At 43.0% G+C, this 19,933-nt stretch overlaps 5 protein-coding genes and 1 long non-coding RNA gene across 7 annotated transcripts; 2 read left to right on the top strand and 4 right to left on the bottom strand.

Annotated features, from left to right (window-relative positions):
• The first annotated feature begins 49 nt into the window (after positions 1 to 49).
• mettl26 (methyltransferase like 26) lies at positions 50 to 2,608 on the top strand. The gene is made up of 6 exons (XM_076090594.1): positions 50 to 494; positions 728 to 890; positions 1,629 to 1,688; positions 1,808 to 1,875; positions 2,101 to 2,179; positions 2,315 to 2,608. Exons 1-6 carry the CDS (start codon positions 301 to 303, stop codon positions 2,369 to 2,371), a joined length of 621 nt encoding a protein of 206 aa, XP_075946709.1. The 5' UTR covers positions 50 to 300; the 3' UTR covers positions 2,372 to 2,608.
• On the bottom strand, positions 2,088 to 5,141 carry wfikkn1 (WAP, follistatin/kazal, immunoglobulin, kunitz and netrin domain containing 1). Its single transcript, XM_076090592.1, has 2 exons — positions 4,875 to 5,141; positions 2,088 to 4,766 (listed from the first exon to the last, which is right to left on the bottom strand). The coding sequence occupies exons 1-2, from the start codon at positions 5,139 to 5,141 to the stop codon at positions 3,252 to 3,254; spliced, it is 1,782 nt and encodes a 593-aa protein (XP_075946707.1). The 3' UTR covers positions 2,088 to 3,251.
• Positions 5,142 to 6,429: 1,288 nt separating this feature from the next.
• Positions 6,430 to 10,063, bottom strand: LOC142948513 (ras-related protein Rab-40C-like). Its single transcript, XM_076090590.1, has 6 exons — positions 9,394 to 10,063; positions 9,240 to 9,300; positions 9,072 to 9,132; positions 8,910 to 8,987; positions 8,565 to 8,787; positions 6,430 to 8,317 (listed from the first exon to the last, which is right to left on the bottom strand). Exons 1-6 carry the CDS (start codon positions 9,545 to 9,547, stop codon positions 8,016 to 8,018), a joined length of 879 nt encoding a protein of 292 aa, XP_075946705.1. The 5' UTR covers positions 9,548 to 10,063; the 3' UTR covers positions 6,430 to 8,015.
• A 480-nt stretch (positions 10,064 to 10,543) lies between these two features.
• On the bottom strand, positions 10,544 to 14,396 carry LOC142948508 (inositol 1,4,5-trisphosphate receptor-interacting protein). Of its 2 annotated transcripts, none has more exons than XM_076090586.1 (2): positions 13,895 to 14,396; positions 10,544 to 13,464 (listed from the first exon to the last, which is right to left on the bottom strand). In XM_076090586.1, the coding sequence occupies exon 2, from the start codon at positions 13,450 to 13,452 to the stop codon at positions 11,584 to 11,586; it is 1,869 nt and encodes a 622-aa protein (XP_075946701.1). In that variant the 5' UTR covers positions 13,453 to 13,464; positions 13,895 to 14,396; the 3' UTR covers positions 10,544 to 11,583. The 2 variants fall into 2 exon arrangements, with proteins under 2 accessions (XP_075946701.1, XP_075946700.1); XM_076090585.1 differs by having other exon boundaries at positions 10,545 to 13,464; positions 13,810 to 14,396.
• Positions 14,397 to 15,514: 1,118 nt separating this feature from the next.
• On the top strand, positions 15,515 to 18,476 carry calhm1b (calcium homeostasis modulator 1b). Its single transcript, XM_076090589.1, has 2 exons — positions 15,515 to 16,095; positions 17,281 to 18,476. Exons 1-2 carry the CDS (start codon positions 15,550 to 15,552, stop codon positions 17,791 to 17,793), a joined length of 1,059 nt encoding a protein of 352 aa, XP_075946704.1. The 5' UTR covers positions 15,515 to 15,549; the 3' UTR covers positions 17,794 to 18,476.
• Positions 17,180 to 19,808, bottom strand: LOC142948511 (uncharacterized). Its single transcript, XR_012953523.1, has 2 exons — positions 19,701 to 19,808; positions 17,180 to 19,556 (listed from the first exon to the last, which is right to left on the bottom strand). It is a non-coding gene; the product is annotated as an uncharacterized LOC142948511 (long non-coding RNA).
• Positions 19,809 to 19,933: the final 125 nt, after the last annotated feature.

Raw genomic sequence — 19,933 nt, 5'->3', positions numbered from 1 at the left:
TTTGTTTTATTTGCACGCGCTGGAAGGCAATTCTACTTACGGTTTACTGAGTATTTATGTCGGAGAAGACGGTCTAACGTCTGTGCAAAAGAGGTGCGTTTGAGCCCGTCCGGTGTTCCCATTGGATGTCATTTCAGTCACGTGAGATAACGCGGAAGTGGACCATTTTCACCCGAAAATAAAACATTCGTGGGTGGTGGTGTTGAGTTATTCAATCTGGACCGACGTTACCCAGCTGTACTGGAGTTGTTTCATAAACTGTACCGCATAACTCGACGGTTATACCCGGTGTCTGGAACGATGCTGAACGCCGCCGCCGCGGAGAGGAACAAGGAACCCATCCTCGCAGCGCTCCGGGAGAGCGTGAACACCGGGAGATCCCTGCAGGCTCTGGAGATCTCCTCCGGTACCGGGCAGCATGTCACACACTTCGCTCAGGCCCTGCGGAACATTATCTGGCAGCCCTCAGAGTATGACCGCCAGTCCCTTGCCAGGTAAACACAGTCTGTGTGTATCAGTTAGTAAAAAAAAAAATGACATCATTGTGGTACCGTATAAACAATTTATAAACTCGGTTATTTACGGTATTTATTCGTTTCTGCGTAGCAAACTTGAATCAAGGCACTGGCCATTGAATTTGGGTATTACGGTAGTTTATTTAATACTACTGATGCATAACTGTGTTTTGTTGTGCTTTTACAATAATGTCTTTTGTTCCTATTCTCAGTATCGAAGCGTACAGAGCCCACTACCAGCTGCACAATGTGAGGCCTGCCATCCACCTGGATGCTTCTCTGCCCTATCAGTACTGGGGAGGCATTCAGCCAGAGAGCCTCGATCTGGTCGTCAACATCAATATGATCCACATTTCTCCAATGGCTTGCACTGAGGTAGGACAGCTGATTTTTTTTATAATTGCTTATATTAACATGTGATTGGTCTTATCTAACCCAAGGACCTAAGAACCTTGCCCAAAACTTCCCTGGTCCCTCAGGACCCCTGAAGGCCCCATATTATATGTGTGGTCATTTGATATATTGCACATGTTTGGTATCACCGTATGCACCACTAAAGCACAATATAAACTGAAATGTTAAAACATCACCTGCATTGTTTCCTAATCTTGAGGCTCTGTGTCGCCGTGGGGCCCGTAGATAAAATCAGGTTTTGAGGCCTTTATTATTTGCTTTGCATTATTAAATGGTGCATATTTCTTTAAAGCATGTAATAAATCAATGCAGCATAAAACTAGTTACTCTGTGCCGTCCTAGTGGGTCAAGCTGATCCTACCCAAACATAGCTGTGGTTTAAATCTCTACCAGGGAAATGTTTAATTTCTTCTTTTAAAATTGATAACGTCTGGCCAGTTTTGTGCTGTGATCTATCGGCTGGTCCTGGTGGTCCTGGTGTTTCCATTAAGCTGAAATAGTCCAGCGTCTGTCCCCCAGAGTACATACACAGTATGACCCCTTTAACTCATAACTACTGTACAGCGATGCCTTTTTACAATTCCTGCCTCCGGTCTCTGAGTCTATAAAAGAGACCAAGAACAAAATGGACTAGAGTAGTAATCCGTCCTGCCTCTCAACCCCCACCACATGTGACGGGATCATGATTTCTTCTTCTAGGGTTTATTCAAAGGGGCTGGAGTAGTGCTGAAGCCGCAGGGCCTTCTGTTGATATATGGGGTAAGTGGAAAAAGCATGTTATAAACATGCACTTACCACATTCATGATATGTTATTATCAAATCTAAATGTATATAATGTCAATAAATGCTACATAACATCCTTTGTTGTTCCCCTCAGCCATATGCAGTGAATGGTCAGATCACCCCTCAAAGTAATATTGACTTTGACTACAGCCTACGGCAGAGGTAACTGGTTTTACAATCTTTGTGATGATTGTGGAAGTTAATTCTTTTGTGGAGAGATTTGAAAGGAAATGAGTGGTTTTCTTGAGCAGCCATGGATTTCACCTTGACATGCAGTAGCATCTGTTTGCTTTGTGGAAGAGAGAATAGCATCGTATAGATAACCATGCAAGCTCGTGTTCAATAAATAATGCAAACTATGAGGCTATATTTGTTTTAATCCTACAGGAACTCCGAGTGGGGGCTCAGGGATATCTCCCTCCTCAGTTCTACAGCACAAAGCAACGGTTTATTCCTGGAGAAAATGGCAAGTAAACACCTCATTTAATCATCCAATACAATTTGTTTTCCCCCTTAAAATATAAAAAGATAACAAAGTTAACAATGCAGTTATGGTAATGTCGGCCTACCGATGTCTGATTTCAAATGTTTTCTTTGCTAGGTGGACATGCCTGCAAACAACAAGTGTCTTCTGTTCAGGAAGGAGAGTTTGGTGTGAAGACTCCTGCGGTTCCTTCTCTGGGTGCAGACCAGTATTAGAGCAGGAGGGTCAAAACGCCTTAACTCACACTTGAAGCTCGGATACATTGCCAAATTTTCCAGAACTTTCAATGAATTGTTTCCCCATATTCTGAAACAAATTGACACAAATGAAGTTGTTTGATCCAAACTGAACTGCTGTAATCCATCATATATTCTTCTGTATTGCACACTTGAGTAAAAAGGCTCACTGATATGTTGTCTCTGTGCTATCTGTGCCTTGATGCAGACGACTACTCTTTCTTTTTCTTCATTCAGTTTGCGGACTGTCAGTAGAACTACGTTAGAAGAAGTGCTTTGCAAAGGGAGATATTGAAGAAGCAATGTGCTGCGCGTTAGATCTTGAAATCATACATAACAAAAGGTAACGGAAAAAAACCTACAACACACCTAAATGACAAGTCTAAAGAGCCCAATATATAATAAACACAATACAATAAAACAGAAAAACACAATATAGAGGTTATTTAGGCGTCTATTCCTATAGCGGCACAAGCTAGGCATTTTTGTAAGTTGATCAACTTGTGTGGCTACTATCTTATTTTTCAGAAACATACAGAATACATGTCAAAAGAAAGAATATCTATATTTATAGTAACATTTCAGCATTGATATTAATGGACTCACAACACACCTGGAATGTAGTACAACCTGTGTTGCGATGAATATATATTGTACATGTAAATTATATCTCATATCTACATTAACATATAACATTTGCGTCATTTGATTAAAAGTAAATATATCAGCTTGCAATTCTAATGCCCATGTTCAGTGCTAAAGGTAAAGGTGACCACAGACCCTATGTGGGCCAACGGGTCCGAGTCTTGGGACTTCTACTATACCTCACAGGTCTTTTTATTTAGGACCTCACGTAGCTTCTTGAGTCTGCGTTCAGTTATGGCTCTGACGTAGCTGTCTGATTGGATGATGGCCATGCCATCCTGCACGACACCCATCACCAGCAAAGGGTTTTCCTCCATGGTGATATTGGGACAGGGACAGCTCCAGTCTACCTTGGCAATAGTCACCTCTAGGTGTTTGGTATTGAGGAAAGTCAATCCCATCTTTTCATCTCTCAGGACCTCTTCCAAGCTAAAGCGGGCTAACCCTGAGTCCAGATCCTCCACCAGCTCTGTCAGCCGCCCCACGATAGCAAAGTCACTCCGGCATAAGCTGGGCACCATTTTCCCCTTCACCCGACAGGTCTTACAAGGTTTCCTTTTGGGCTGTGGGCAGTTTGCCTCACAATCCTTCTTGGTGCTGAAGCTGTTGGCATTCCCATGGCAGCCACCATAGGCGTAGGGCTGGCACTGTTTCAAGAGGGAATTCCAGGCCCAACGTGGCTCCCAAGATTTACAAGGGCCCTGGACAGCAGGCAGGGAGCAGATGCCCATCCCTTCTCTCTGACAGGAGGCCTTGCACTCCTCATAAGACTCAAATCGGTTGCGGCTGTCGTCGCATCCGCCATTGCTGAAGGCCATGCAGGAGCCCAGGTTGCTGTCATAATACCAGTCCACGTGACGCTCACCACTGCACACTCTCAGGTCTACTTCAGCCAGGCAGTCTGCTGGTGAGAATGGCCTTCCCATGGGCATCTCAGGGTCTTCAGAGAAATCGTCGCCGGCCCGGCGGATGACAGACAGCGGGTATTCTGCACGAAGAACTCCCGCAGAGTTCCGTGCGATGCATGAGTAGATACCTGTATCCCACACCTGGGCGTTGTAAATGACAAGCTGACCGATGTTGGTGATGACCACGTTGCCATACATCTGGTCAGGCCTCATGACGAGCCGCTCGCGCCTTTCCCTCTGTTTCTCCCATGTTACATCAGGTCTGGGGGCTCCAATAACGTCACAGTGGAAGCTGACTGTGCCTCCGACATAGATGGACTGGTGGTGAGGGTTGGAGTACAGTGTGGGGGGCATGGGGTCCTCCTGGGAGGATGTTGGAGTGGGGTTAGCTGTAGTGTCCTGAGGCAGTGGACTGGTGTGGGGCCCGGCCAGGTAAAAGCGGCAGGGGACCACAGTTAAAGTCACCCCACCAATGCAGGCCTCTGCGTCCATGTAGCAGCGGTTGAAGTAGGTGAGGCCGTCTGAAGCGCACGTGAAGTTGGGCTCTTTCTCACACCGGTCCAGGCACTTGCAGATGGGCTGTCCATCCCAGATGTCACAAGTCGCTCCCTGCTGGCTGCAGAGAAAGCCCTCGCAGGTAGCTGTGGAGGTGGGGGCATCACTTCCTTCTCCTCCACCCTGCCCATCTGGCTGGGCAGGGGTGCCATCAGAGAAACGTGCAGCCACACAGCTGTTGAAACCACACACGTTGGTGCAGCATTTCTCAAAGTCTGCACAGTCCTGCACACACAAACCAGCATTTATGAAAGCAGATTTAAATGAACAAAACACCAAATGAACACACGATTATAAGTTAATCAATAATGAGGATAAAATAAATAACTCCACCTCATCGACGTTGCATTCTCTCTCGCAGGTGCTTTGCGCATCGACCCAGAGATTGGAATTCAACTTGTTAGGACAAAATCCTTCGTGTTCAGCTTTGGATCCTGCCACACTTGCACACAAAGAAAGTTCGGGTAATTCGCAAACCAGGAGCATCAACAAATACGCACGTATCCATCCTATCACTAGTTTATTTGAGTTGGGTGCATTTTTCCAACTTGTATCCTTTAGACATCTATCCTCCAAAAGTTGTAGAGGGATTTTATACATTATTGCTTTTTTGCATGAGTCGCCAACCGAGTAAATCCATTCCTCCTTTAGGTTTTCAAATCTGAAATAAATCTACTGTCGATGCGCGAACGTGGTCGTCCGTTCAGCATGTGGAAAGGAGTTTGCTGCGCGCAGAGAGGAGCGTTGTAGCAATTCCAAAGATCAAGACGAGTTCCCATGCGCTGGACATCTATTGAACAAAAAAGATCCAAGAAAAACGCGTGTAACATGCAGTTTGGTTGCATGAAACATTTGCCTTGATAACCAAAACTCTTGCAACAATGGGCAAACTCTCATTCAGGTCGATTTCCCCGAACAGCGAACGAAAGTGCACAATGAGAGAGAAAGACGCAACATCAGCCTTTCAGAGAGTGAATGGAGGTGGAAAGGGCAGCCCCTCTGACCGCCCCCATGGTCCTCCGGTGTCTGGAACTCTTATGAAGCAGCACCATGCGCTAAGCAACTGGACAAACATTGTAAAATCATCAAAGAAAACGTGTGGCCGTGGTGGCAAGCTGTCCCAACAACCGGGTGCACGGAGCTACACATTCCGGTGAGAAATCCAACGTTAAACGTGTCCAGACAGTATTTATAGAGGTGCCATTCATAAATAAGAGAATGAGCCGTTTTCTTCCAGAGAGCTGTTGAAGTTGTTAGTTCTATAGTTGATTTTCGGTTATAATTAAATATTATCTGCAGTTTTTAAGAAGCATAAACTTCTGTAGACACTACTCTCTTCTCGCACAAATCACAGAGCAAACTGTGAAAAAGCGGAATGCGCCACAAACCAAACACGGGGCGTGTCGCATCATGTCTGGGCAGCAAAACATGTTTACGTCCTTCTTGTCTAGACGTCGGTCACTTTAGCACCGACGCTCATTCACACGGAGCTCAGAGACGCCACGGTCAGGTGGGAAGGCGTGAAGCGCCACATTTTCAATAGTGTGCGACTCATCTTTGTCCCGGCGCAGGCCTCGAGGCGGTGAGAACTAGCACCCCGCATCTTTTCATTAAAAGTGACCCCCGCAACCTCTGGGTGACTTTTGACCGCGCTGTATTCATGCGCTGCAGCGACGTGCCGGTTATCCGAAACTGGCCAATACCGAGAGAGCGGCTAATCAATTCAGCCCCCCCAAAAACCCACCCTCCCAACGGGTTTTGTTGCACTGGAGCAACGGCGGCCCTCCACTGGACAAAGGAAAGGGTACAAAAAAAATATTCCCACAATGATAAATAAATGAAAAATCATTGCAGCAGCGAATAAATTGATGAAAACACAAAGCGAACCTGTAGCTTCACCCTTTATTGTGTTGGGTGACTGTTTCAGTGGAGACAAACCGTCAGAGACACAGCTCTGATAGCAACAATCATCATCACACGTTTACACAGAGAGCTTAATGTTCTGTTGAACTGGTCTCAACACACCACATTAAACAGGCGCTGGTAGGAAACATGCACCAATTCTTTACGGCCTCAAAGACACAAAGCCATGACACGGAATGTTTATAGTGGAAATACAGCACGCTAATCAGAGGTGGAAAGAAAACTGTGTGTCAAATTAAAAACATTTCTGTAAATTATTAAAAGAAACATTATTAGTTACATCCAATTTAAAATCCAAGCCTTTCAGAAGTCTTCATGTTCATCTGACATTACTTTGTTCTCATAAACAACCATTCAAAACCTTCTTAATGTACACTAATTAATCACAGGGTTAGAAAATGAGAATTAATTTACAGTAATACCCAACGCTTAATAAGAATATCACAATATGTACCCTGTGACCTTCCACCTCTGATTCTTAGTTTCACATATTACCACAAAATAGCAGATGAATCTGGTTTTACATTCATAAATACATTGCGTATAAATAAAAGATCCAAAAAGCATTAACATTAAAATATTCCTCTCACCAATGACTCGTGAGTTCACAAATTCCTGTTCAGGACCTACAGACACGACGGCAGCACCTTCTGAAGGCATAACGTCGTGACTGAGCAAACAATGTGCACATCTGAGTTTGTTTAAGGTTTCCTCTCTGAATAGCCCCGAGGGTTAACGGGTTGATAGATGGTCCTGCAAATTAGATTTAGAGGCAAAAATGGCCTGAGAAAGTCAACAGATGTTCAAACCAAAGACTGGTGGAGATGGAGGGTGGATTCATTTGGGCGGAAATTAAGGGACACCGCAGGAAGTCTTAAAACAAACTGGACAGCTTCACAGATCGAGAAGTGCCAGGCTAAGAATGAGTTTCAATTGTTTTGTAATTTATCTAAAATCCAGTACTATGCTGAACCCTTGCTCTTCTCACGACATTCAATTTCAGCTTTAAGTCTTATTTTTTTTTTTAAATAACTGATCTGAGTTTTAAATAAGTAGCTGAGCACCGTTGAGGTTGCAACAGGAATTTTCCAAGGTAGACAAGAGCGTAAGACACACAAATAAGTTGTACACCAAAACATCAAGACAAAACAATCAGAAGAAGCTCCTTTCCAAGATCACACACACTGACCAAAACAAGCACGGCACACACGGCACATTTACAACTTTAAATACAATAAACGATCATTTTCCAAATGAAAGCTTATCTAATGTCCCTCCACTCATTCGTAGTGTTAACAGGTGAGCAACAATCCTTGATTCACATCTGTTCGTCCCAGGGAACTCTTGTTTGCCTTGATAACAGTGAGCCCCTGGAGGTAAGAGAACAATCCAACCATCCGAGGCAGCTCCCAAAGATCAATGCGAGTTCACAGCTATATCTCCGTTTCTGGTGAAGACTGCTGGTGGCTCTCCGTGCTCTCCGATGGCCTTGTGACCTCTTGGAGCAACAACACCTGGCAACCATACTGGCAACCATACGTCCACTCATCACTATGAAATCTTACAGTTCCCCTTAGAGGTTGACGACGAGCTCGTCGGAGGACTCTGCGGAGGCCTGAAGGACTTTGAGCGTTTCAGACTGTTGGCTTTGCTCCCGCCGCTGCCACCGCCCGAGGCTGCACTGTGGGCCACCGCGTAGGAGCGTCCGTGCATCATGACTGCGTTCATGCCGTTGGCCACGGAGAAAGACTTGAGGTGGGACTTGATGGCCACGGGGAGGGGCAGTTTGTCAATGAGGTGCACCGGCGTGCAGGAGACGATGGAGCGGCAGCACAGATCTTGGAGGCTGAAGACTGTGGGACAAGAAGGTGGAATATGAATGTTACGACTGGATGTCATGTCAGATACTATCTTTTCAGCTTGCTCATAAACTGTACTATGTTGCCCCTACACTGAGGTGGTGGGAGAAAATTTTGAGGTAAATATCTCAAAATTTAGAGAAATGAAACGGCAAGAGATATGAGAACCCACTCTTTTTCTACCATAGAGGGAAACAAACATATATTCCTAATCTTAAAAGAAAACAATTCTTAAACTCACCTCTGTTGGGCCTCCAGAATTTCTCCATCCCGTGCCTCATCAGCACAGTGCGTGAAAGTTCTGTGAAAGACTCGATAACGTTGAAGTTGCACAGCGGACTGACCTCAAAGAAAGTCATGCTGTTCTTCTCGGCATAGGCCCTGGCCTGCTCCGTCGGTACCTGCCGCTTGAAAGCCAGGTGAAGACGATTTCCCACCAGGATCCTGGGTACACCTGGGGCATGCTGATGGACACAAACAATATGGGAATGCGTTTAGGTCACGTAACTATCTATATATATATATATATATATATATATATATATATATATCTTTGTCAAGCAGAAAACGTGTCGAATGGAGTTACCTCGTCAATTTCCCGTATCCAGCGGTCAATGCCATCAAACGACCAGGCGTTAGTGATGTCATACACAAGCAGGATGCCCTGTGGAATAAAAGCCAGACATGTTGACACATGTACAGAGTGACATAATGATGGAGAACACAAACATTGCTTTATAGTTCTCACCTGTGCTCCACGAGAGTACGACCTGAAGATGGTGCAGAATCTGCCCTGCCCCGATGTGTCCCTGTGGAAGACACAAACGGGCATGTTACAGTGAGTACACTACTATGTTTTGCGTTTGTCCATTTCATCACTTTGGACTTGATAATTATACTTTGCTAAAACACCCACCATAACTCTAGTTTCACTCTTCTCCCATCCAGCAGAATTGTGGTGGTCTTGTAATCAATCCCTGCGATTACACACAAAGTGAGTTGATGTTGGTCAATCCGGGCTTTGTAATTCATTTCTAAACAACTGAACAAAAGCAGAGATAGTTACTCACCACTGCTGTAGGCATACGGAGACTCTACTGATCCGTCTTGTAAACTGTCCAAGATTTCTCCTTTTCCAACATCGCTGTCTCCCACCAAAAGAAATTTCAGGAGATAATCGTAACTCTTGACGGGACTAGTCTGTGTGCCCATCATCCCACGCATTGGATCCGGTTCACAGGCAGCTTTTAAGCCCGCCAGACGTCCACTATTCGGGGCAAGGGACAAACCAAATGGTCCCTAAACTGGTAGCTAAAGCTAGGCGACCGCCGTTGACGTTAGCTAAACAGCTAACAGGTACACCACCCAGGATTTACATTAACTCTGTTCTTTGTAAAGTCAGTAAGATAAAAACAAGCCTAGTTCGTCAGGAATATATCGAATAAACTTTTCAAAGTGCGTTAGTAGCACTTAAAGCTCAGCGCAGGCACGTCGACGTGACGTTAATGTTCACATTAACAACCAAAACAACCGTAGCTAGCTGTTAGCTAGCACCAACGATAATAACAGATTCCAGTGCAAACAGGTGACACAAAGTAAACACGAGGCTGCTGAGTCCCACATAAAACGATAATCTGCCAAATCAAAGACGATTGTTTCACTTTGTTTATGAAGAAAAAAGACAACGAGGGACACTGAGCTTCCGAGTACAACGTTTGGCCAAGGGGATTGCGTTGGAACTTCCTGGTGTTGACGTCATCAGCCACGTAATATCCGGGTATGATTTATAAAATAAAACAACCTCCAAAAATGTTATTCACTTTTTTTTTATTTGTCGGATTTAATATTCACCAACCAAAGTTTTCTAAATGTCCCTCACGTTCTGAATTCACTTGATCTTTTGATTTTGGATTGATCTTATTGATGTTATGTGTAGCCTACATATAACTCAATTTAAAACATTTTAATAAGATACGATTTTTTATTGAAGCTTTTAATGTTATTTTATCCCTCAATTGATTTAATACATAATACTAATACAGGTCACTTTTTCTTATATATTTAAGTAAACACTACTTAGTCTTACTTGAGTAAATTTAATTTACTGATTTAATACTTATTTTCTCCAATGTAATGCAAAAGAAAATGTCACATTATGATATACCTTACAAAGCCACACAGGTGTATGAAAATACAGAGATAGTGTGATTATTATCAGTTACCTCTCATTGTTTGCTCATGATTGGAATTTGCAGTAGATGTAGGGATGTAAGGGTTGATTGCAGAATACAAAAGCCAGCTGAAACACACTTTAGTTCATACACATTTTTTTATTTGTCACTAAAGCAATTCCTTAAGCATTTGAAGGTCTGCTAGAATATACTATAGGCAAGCATTCAATACGCATACAAGTATTCTCAGGAATTCATCACTTGTATATTTAAACCGCTTATTGCTCAGGTAGGGATGAATTATTTCCCTGCAAAAAGTTTTTTTATTTTGAAACCCAATCACAGAAAATGGTGACCATTTGTAGCAGCCCTGCTTAACTTTGAAAGTACCTAAAATTGTCCATTTACTGACATTTCTCACTTTGCCACAGCATCAGGGAACGAAATCATCGGTGTCAGTGTTGGTGCCTTGATCTTCAAGGACTCTTCATCACATGTACTGTCAAGAGCAAGTGGTACAGAGCTCTATAATGTCAAATAAAAACGTGTTAACTCCCCAATCCAATGTCTTTCAGCAACTCTACATGCACTGAGACTTCTCTTTGGGGAAACTTACTCCAGCTCAGAGTTCAAAGGCTGATAACTGTTTATACTTTAGGTGGAAGGTGCTGTACGGTGATGACTCTGTGTGCACCTGCTGTGACTCAACCTGCTCCATGGCAATGGCAAAAGGTATGTTTACACATGATCTTTAACTTTAGCATCAATTCATAAAGCATTTCACTGTCATGTACAGGCGATTTTGATGCTAATCCAATGTGCTTATCCTTTTTTTTGACAATGTGGTACTCTTGAGATGTAAATGATATACAAACTTTATTTTTTTTTGTGGAGGAGTAGTAGTAGTAGTTTTGTCTTATTTCAAATGTGAATTTTAAAAATAAATTGCTAATCTCTTGTATCTGAAGTTTCCATTGCAATAGTCATGAAGTATGGACATGATTCACCTTGATCTTAACAGTGACCAGATTCAAAATATATCTTAGACTGCACACTTAAGGCTACTGATTTAGTAAACGAATGGAGCTGTTAATCGAGATAATCATGTATCAGCATGTGTGCGTTTCTAAGCATTTCCTGGAAATGCATCACAGCATTTTTGTAGATACAGTTGTGGACCACAAGGGGATGGAAGAGATTCACGGTCTTTGCATGAGTATATTCAGCAGGAAGTTCAATAACTCGCTGTCTTAAAGGGTTCCCAATAAGAACATGCTGCAGCAGTTTTTTCTTGAGGCTTCTCTCCATGAAGGCCAGTAAGTCCCGTAGCCTACAAGCCACAAGATTTGGTTTCCACTGTGATGGGTCTTTGGTCAAAAGCAGATGCATTAGTGCAGCTTTGAAATGAACATCCTTGAGAGCACTGCTTCCTGACAGTGCTGTCTGTCTCTTGTGAAGGAAAAGTGCAATTTCAAGAGTTTGTCTGTGGCATGAGTTTACAGGCAGGCGTTTAGAGATGTGCTCTGACAAACTATCTTCATAGTAGGTCAGGGAGAGTGTCCAGGAAGTATCCAAGTTGTTTGGGGAGCAATGAGTAATGAAGAAATGGGCATCAGTGTTGACTTTAACCACAGGACGCATACTGAAGCTAATCTTCTTCCCTGATCTGAATCTAACTATCAGAGCACCCGGAGCGCTAATGTAGCTAATGTTGAGCTCAAACTCGTACTTGTGTGAAATCTGTTCCCACGCTTGTTTGATAGTGCTCTGAAACCATCTGGTAACCAGTGATTTTGAAAGGAAGGGGGAGTTCTTTGTGCAAAGAAGGACATCACGAATATCAGTCATCTTCGTCTTCACACTCTCAGCCTCACAATGCAGCAAGCACACCATATCATCTGAATTAGGAGACTGACAGTGGCAGCCATTTTGGATTTTCTCATCTTCCACCAGTTTGATTTGACCACAGGCTTGCATATCTGGCAGCATGTCATTTGGCTCACTGTTCCACAGCTGACACTGGAAACTGTATGGATAAGGTGGGGTGAAGGGGACGATGATGTCGCACACGTCCACTATCTGAAAGTCCTCAATCACCATACCACCATTGCTATCACAGACGGTCCTCATGGCTGCAAACAGATCCTTTGTAAACCCCTCCAAGAACTCCTTCCACTTCTTATCGGAGGAGACTTCCAAACATTTAGAGTGAAATTTCCGCAGAGTGTCGTTGTCTGGCAGCAGCGCTTCAGCAGTGGTGCAGGTCCCTGGGAAGGCCTTGGTTTCTTCTTCTTTCATTTGAGATTGTTTTCTTCGGTATTTCCTAAAGAAGCGGATCAAAGAAATGATGGAGAGTATGTTCCATGTGTAGCAGAGGAAATCCCCCTCCCAGTCAGTGATGTCCTCTGAAGTTTCATTTTCTGGTGTGATGACGTGACGGTGTGACGGAGGTGATTCTTGTTCTTTGGGGCTGAACACTTCCTTCTCTTTAGGCTTTTCTTGTTGCCCTTCTGGGGCTCCATTTTGCTCACTGTCAATTTGTGAAGTCTTCAGAGCAGTCTCAGGTTCACTTTTGGAGTTTTGAGGCCAACTTGGATCTGAATTTTCTTTAACTTGTCCTCTTTCTGATGAGTTGTGATCAGCAACTTCCTCCTCTGAATCTTGATGGATGACAGACACACCTTGTAAGACTGACATCGTGTCTTTTTCAGTCACACGTTGATCAGACTGAATGTTTTTTACATCATCCTGAGGCCCTCTTTTATCAGTATGTGGGATTTCCTCCCTGACAGGCGTCATTTTGTGGTCCAGTTTCTCTCCTCCCACCAACAGCCTCTCTTCATGCTTTTGCATGCCCACTGTGGTGACCTCATCCCATTCCTCAACCCCGGGCTGGTCCCTCGGATACGTTAGGAGACCCAGAGCTACCACCAACACTCGCAGCAGAGTATCTGGCATCGTCAATACTGTCTGTGAATGAGTTAGACAGCATAAAGAATTGTTAAAAATAATTTCAGTCATTTTGAAAAATGCATTAGTGTTCTTCAAAAGATGTTTAAGAAAACGGGAGGAAGAAAAAAAAGGAATAGATAGAATAGAATAGAAGTCCTTGCAAATACGTGAAAAATGTGAGAAATGTTCCTGCAGGCAAATTTCATAATGATGCAAAGCAAAGAAAGAAGCTACTTCCTCGATGGCCTGGAAGCATCCTCTCTACTCGTTTCTGTGATCACATTGTATATAAAACACCATTTATTACTGCACTTAAAATTAAAGGAGAAGAAGAAGAAGAAGAAGAAGAAGAAGAATACACACCAAAAGAAGTGATTAGTTATCTCAGCTTTGCGATGTTCCGGTAATGCGTGAATTATTGGTACAAAGGAGGAAGCAAGAGACGAACCTCGCACAGCCACAGGCTCAGTGTTCTCTTCCTATTTTAGATGTCATTGCAGGTCTTCTTTCGTGACTTGTTTCCTGCACACCCTGCCCATCTGCTCTGCTGTGACACTTTCCGGTGCGATACACAGAAGCAAACAGATAGCACAAACTTCCTGTAAGTTTAACTGCATATTCATAATAGTATGAAGTGAACCAGTGAGTCACTGAATGAATCAAAAGGTTACAGTATGTTTTTTGTAATATAAAGGACCAACCATTAGGCCACTCACTATTGTTCAAATGAAAACAATGTGTGGAAAATGGTTTGCATCTATGAATAGCAGAGTAAGCCCCGGCCTGTTATCCTCTTGTGGGCTTCTAACTGGTTTCTCGAGCTCTGCCTCACTCAGCGGCTGCAGTTGCCTTGATATTTTGCCCGAGATAAGCTTTTGATTTATTTGGTTCTGATGAAGCAAGTGGAAACAGATTCACCCTTCACCTCGTAGACAACGACCACATTTTCCAGCCAAAGCCACGGCTATTTGAATGTATTGAGATCATCTTTGCATGTCAGGATTGTTTAAACAACACTGCATCCCAGAGGTCCAGGTGACTTGAATGAACACAACCACATACGAACGTCACATAAGAGAGAAAGACAAAGAATAGTGAAATGGATGCATTTCAAAAGGACCAGCTGGAAGTGTGTTTGTGAGAACGGTAACAGGTTTACTTTTGAGTAAAATGTGCACTGAATGACAATCTGTTGTTACATCACACTGAACACCTGTTAAGGGAGGGGCATGGTGACAGATGATGTGGTCGGCTTTGAACATCACCACAGAGAACTCGACAAACACCTTTCAGTCAGTCCGAGCTACGATGTCTAATAAGTATATAAAGAACTCTAAGTTAACTACCATGGACCATCTTGTTACTGTATGATATTTGTTCCTCTCCTTCTGTTCATCCAACGTTAAGAAAATAGGTATGTGTGTTTTTATGTTTCTTTCTGATCAATGATTTATGCCTGACTTTGTATCATAATCTCTGTATCAAACTGATGAAAGATGGTTTAGAAGAACAGTCATAGTTCACTATCAGCATATGATATTCTGGTACCACTTTCTAAAAAGTCACCAATATATGACCAGCTTTATCAATGTATTTAAATCCTTTACGCTTTAAAGTAATACGCCTTTATTAAGAACAACTTTTGGATTGCCGGGTTTGGTGAAGTCTCTCTGTCTGCTAAACCTCTGCGGAGCATTGCGATCGTATTTTATAACTACTTATTGTTAACAGTCTTGGATTATTATTGTAACACCTTCTATGAATGAGTTATTAACACTTATAAATGACGAGTTACTAACATTTGCTGTAGGATTATTAAAAAGTGAGAAGTCTTTGGCCCTTTGTTAGTGACTTATCAACATTCATTCAATGTTATATGGTGCACAAATCATTAATAAAGCCATTAGTTGCAATTAATAATCCCTGTAGAGGGTACGATGAGAGTGGTTCTGGCTAAACCTTCATTCAACACAATACGGTGAAACTTGTTCTCAAGCAACTTATATGCGCTTTTTCTTCCACTGATTGATTTCAAACTTCCGACTGCACTTGCTTTCATAGATACAATTCCATCCGAACCAAAGATCCACCACATCTCCCAAAATGGATAAGTTTCGTATGATGTTCCAGTTCCTCCAGTCCAACCAGGAATCCTTTATGAACGGGATCTGTGGCATCATGGCACTGGCTAGTGCACAGATGTACTCTGCCTTTGAGTTCAGCTGCCCCTGTATGCCAGAATACAACTACACCTATGGCATCGGACTGCTCATTATTCCAACGATATGGTTCTTTCTGTTAGGTTTTGTAATGAACAATAACGTGTCAGCGCTCACAGACGAATGGAAAAGACCCACAGGGAAACGAAGCAAGGATCCAACAATCCTCCGCTACATGTTCTGCTCAATCACACAGAGATCCTTAATAGCACCTGCAGTGTGGGTGTCTGTCACTCTCATGGATGGGAAGAGCTTCCTCTGTGCTTTCAGCATCAACTTGGATATTGACATGTTTGGGAATTACAGTCTGCTGACGGGGATGTCAGAGGTGGAGAAGCTCAGACTGCTGGCGAGGATTCCATGCAAAGACCTATTTGAGCATCAGGAAGTAAGAGACGCAGCATCACGATACATCAAGTGTATATCACAGGTAGACATCTGATTTATTTCCCCCACACATTTCTGCATTTTAACTTGTATTAAAATTAGAGGTAATTAGTTTGCATGCATGGAGATAAAAATGTAAATTTTAAAGACCAAACGTCAGTTAAATGGCACATTTAAGAGGAATTCTGGACTGAATGTGAAAAATAACTCTGAATAGACGTGGCTACTACTGTTAGCTATAAGCTAGCATGGTTGTTTGGAGATTTAACTGTATTTTTAGATGTAACAACAAGAACATTTCATCAGTAAATCTGTTGTCATCAACTTTAGGTCTTTTTCACATGCAGAAGACGTTTTGAAATATCAGGGTGTAAAGAGCACAGGTGTAAATACTAAAATGTCTGGTGGCTGAATGCCATTGCTCTGCTTCAGATTCAGGGTTCTGGTGTAAATGCTGGTTCGCCGTCACAGCTAACTGGGACACTTGACTTGAAGAGAGTGATCATTAATGTTAATTGTAAAACCTTTATGACAAGTAAAATGACTGCTGTGAAAAAGGCCTATAGAAGACACCGGCCACGTCCTCAGAATTAACCTGTGGATTTCACGACAGAAACATTGTTTTTAGTATTTGGGGAATCTCTGACTATAAAAGCATTTGTAGTCTAGACAGTGTGGCCAAAGTTGGGGACACTTTCAGCAGGCAGTTTTCGAACTTCATCGCAGGAAATGATGACTAATCAAATTCAATTTCCCTTGCTTTATTCCTTAAGAACTGTATTTAACTTAAATCTCCCCACCCGACTCTAGCCTTGCACTTTGAGCTCACTGAAGCTTTCCTGTTCGCTTATTAGAGGAAAAGATAAGCCTCTAAATTTATTATTCATGGCACTGGGACCTATTTCAATCCATCCAAAAACACCCACACTGTTATTTAGGTCTTTGATCAGTCCGAGGGCATTCATGCAGGCTTAAAAGTAACATGTCTCTGAAAGTCTATTGATATTCAGATTCTGTTAACGAGCTATGAAACTGTCAGAAAGCTCCTAGATATTTATCACACATTGGAGTATGTGACTTCCACGATCTTCAATATCGGCAAGAACACAAACACAACAAAACATCAGCCAGATTCTTAACCAAAGTCCGTCTCTCTGGTTTTTATATTTAATGCTCATTTGGCCTCACCAACACATTTAATAATGTCTATATTTTTTATATTTTACAGGCATGCGGATGGATGTTCCTGCTCATGATCACCTTCACGGCCTTCCTGATCCGAGCCATTCGACCATGCTTTAGTCAAGCTGCCTTCCTCAAGACCAAGTACTGGTCTCATTACATTGAGATCGAGCGCAAGATGTTCGATGACACCTGTAAGGAGCACGCCAAGAGCTTCGCCAAGGTCTGCATCCACCAGTACTTTGAGAACATCAGTGGGGAGATGCGCAGCTTCCACCACCATCGCTCCGGCAAGGGCGACAGCGACGACGAAGACGAGGATAAGAAGAGAAGTGATGAAGACAAGCTGCTGGGTATCAGGGCCCAGGATGATATGAACAAAGTTTTGTGGAACTGGCACGCCTCTAAACCAGCTCTGGCTCTGAGAAAGGACCAAATGGACGGTGAAAACAATGGCAAACTGAATGGAGAGGCCAACGGAGCAGCAAATGGATTTGCAAAGGGACACACCCCTGACGTGGAGAAAAGGGAATGGGCGGTGTATTACAGTAAGGTCTGACGAGTTCACAGGGACAAAGAAAAGCTGGCATTGGCTCTTCTTTAACTCTCAGACAGCTGTATCGTCTCAGGAATCATTTTGTTTCTATTAGCTAGTATTAGTAATTTATCAAAGTTAGTTAAAAAATGTAATTTAATAAGAATTTTCCTTCAATGCCCAGAACATATAAATGAATACAAATTAAATTCACATTCACTGTTTGACTGATGGTATAATACTTGAGCATAACACGATGGTCAACATAATTCTGGTTCACTTCAGTTAGTTCTGGGTGTTTGTTGTTTTTACTGTTGTCACAACTATTATTATTATTTACAAGTCATGAATTACTGAAAACAATCAGCCACTGCTCTCTGAGTATCACAAAATATGAAGTCTGCAAAGACTCGGCTGCTGCAGAAGTCGTGCTGCTGTTTAGCAAAGTATTATGATACACACTGTACAGTTTTCAATGATCGACAACACTTGTGAATGTTTGTGTTGCTCTCAAGTGCGGGGCCACCATGAACATACCCCGGGGCACAAAGCAGAGTGTTAACGTGGATAATATCAGCAAAGAAAACAGCTCCGTGCACGTCAAGCCCCCGCGGCTTCTTGCTTTACAGAGAGATTATGTAACTTTTGAGAGAGGAAATAAATTATTTTTTGCCTTACAAATGAAAAGTTGAATTAATAAACGATAGAACGCACTCTTTCTCAATTCAATACACTAAGAAGATTTGCTGCTAAAGCCGTGCCTGGTCAGATATGCTTCTGGTAGCTCTTCTGGAAAATGTTAGCAGTTAATTAGCGAGATACTGCTGTAAAACTGACATTACTGAGTCAGTTTCCGTTGTCCTGCTTCAACACTTTATCTGAACTGGCCCATGTAACAGGAGTTTATCAGTGTTTATCTGCCTTTTTTTGAAGTGACACATTTATATAATGTCATTTATTATGCTTTTAAGCACATTTCTGGTCTTAAACCTTGTTATGAGCAGATAAACCTACAATGTAACTTTATTTCCAATCAGGCAAACCTATGATTTATGCAAAAACAAAAGGTCGGGACAGCCAAAACAATTTACATGTCACTAAGAAAACCAGGCCAACATTTGCATCTCTCGTGCTCCCTCGTTTACTTGCTCAGTTTCGTGAGTAAAACATTAAGGAATTCTCCTCTATGTTGGAAAAACGGCCTTTCATTGTATTTTACAGTCATTTCTTCACAGTTGAACCTTTGTCAGGAAGCTCTTGATACAATGATGTTTCATCCTATTTCACAAGAGGGCGTGCTGTTAACCACCATTATTCACATGCCAACAATGACAACACAACCCTGTAGCTACAACACAGCTCTCATTTGATTCTGAAACCTGTAAACATCGAGCAGTGCATGCATCTGTGCGGTCAATCCAGCTGTTCGTGTATTCAGCAGTAATGTCATTACTAGAGCAGGAGGGGAGGAGGGGAGGGTGAATGAAAATGGCATGAATCCTATTGAAGCCTCTCCCTCCCTCCCTCCCCCCTGGGGATTGGTGAAGCAGCACTCCCCTTGACCGTCTCACAGCTTGCCCAGTGGCCCAGCAGCTGTTCTCTCCCTCAGCGATTTGGCAGCCAAGGCCGCTGGTGTGGGGGTGGACGTGCAGGCAACGTCTTTGTCCGGGCTGTGACTTTTCTCTCCGTGTCTCCCTGTTTTTCCCTTTATGTCTCACTTCCTGCTTTGTTCCCTCTGTCGACAGATGCCTCTTCCCCTCTTCCCTTCTCTTTCTGCCTTGTTCTTTCTTTGCAAAAAAGAGTGACATGAGTCAATAGATCAAACAAAGCAAACATGAATAATAATCAGCAGTAGATCTAAAAATACAATCTCTGTATGTGTGAAGGAAGGCGATGGTGAACGAGGTTGCATCATCTCTTCTTTTGCTGACCTCCACTTCGCAAAAATGGCTTTGTTTTGGTTGTCAGGACATCAGCCATGCGCATGCTACTGGCGGGGGCCTCCCTCGACTTTGCTGCAAATGTCTCTCTTCTCTCCCTCTCACATATACATGCACAGGGGCGTGCGCATGCAGACACATACACATCAGCATGCTTGCAGGCGCCCTATTCGTCAGTGTCAGGCTCATTCTGCCTTCCTTCTGCCTACAGATTGGAGGACTGA

This window comes from Anarhichas minor, unplaced genomic scaffold, assembly GCF_050575085.1.
Source record: "Anarhichas minor isolate MPS153535 unplaced genomic scaffold, ASM5057508v1 ptg000012l, whole genome shotgun sequence".
NCBI classification, from domain to species: domain Eukaryota; kingdom Metazoa; phylum Chordata; class Actinopteri; order Perciformes; family Anarhichadidae; genus Anarhichas; species Anarhichas minor.
This window is presented reverse-complemented; position numbering and strand designations above follow the sequence as displayed.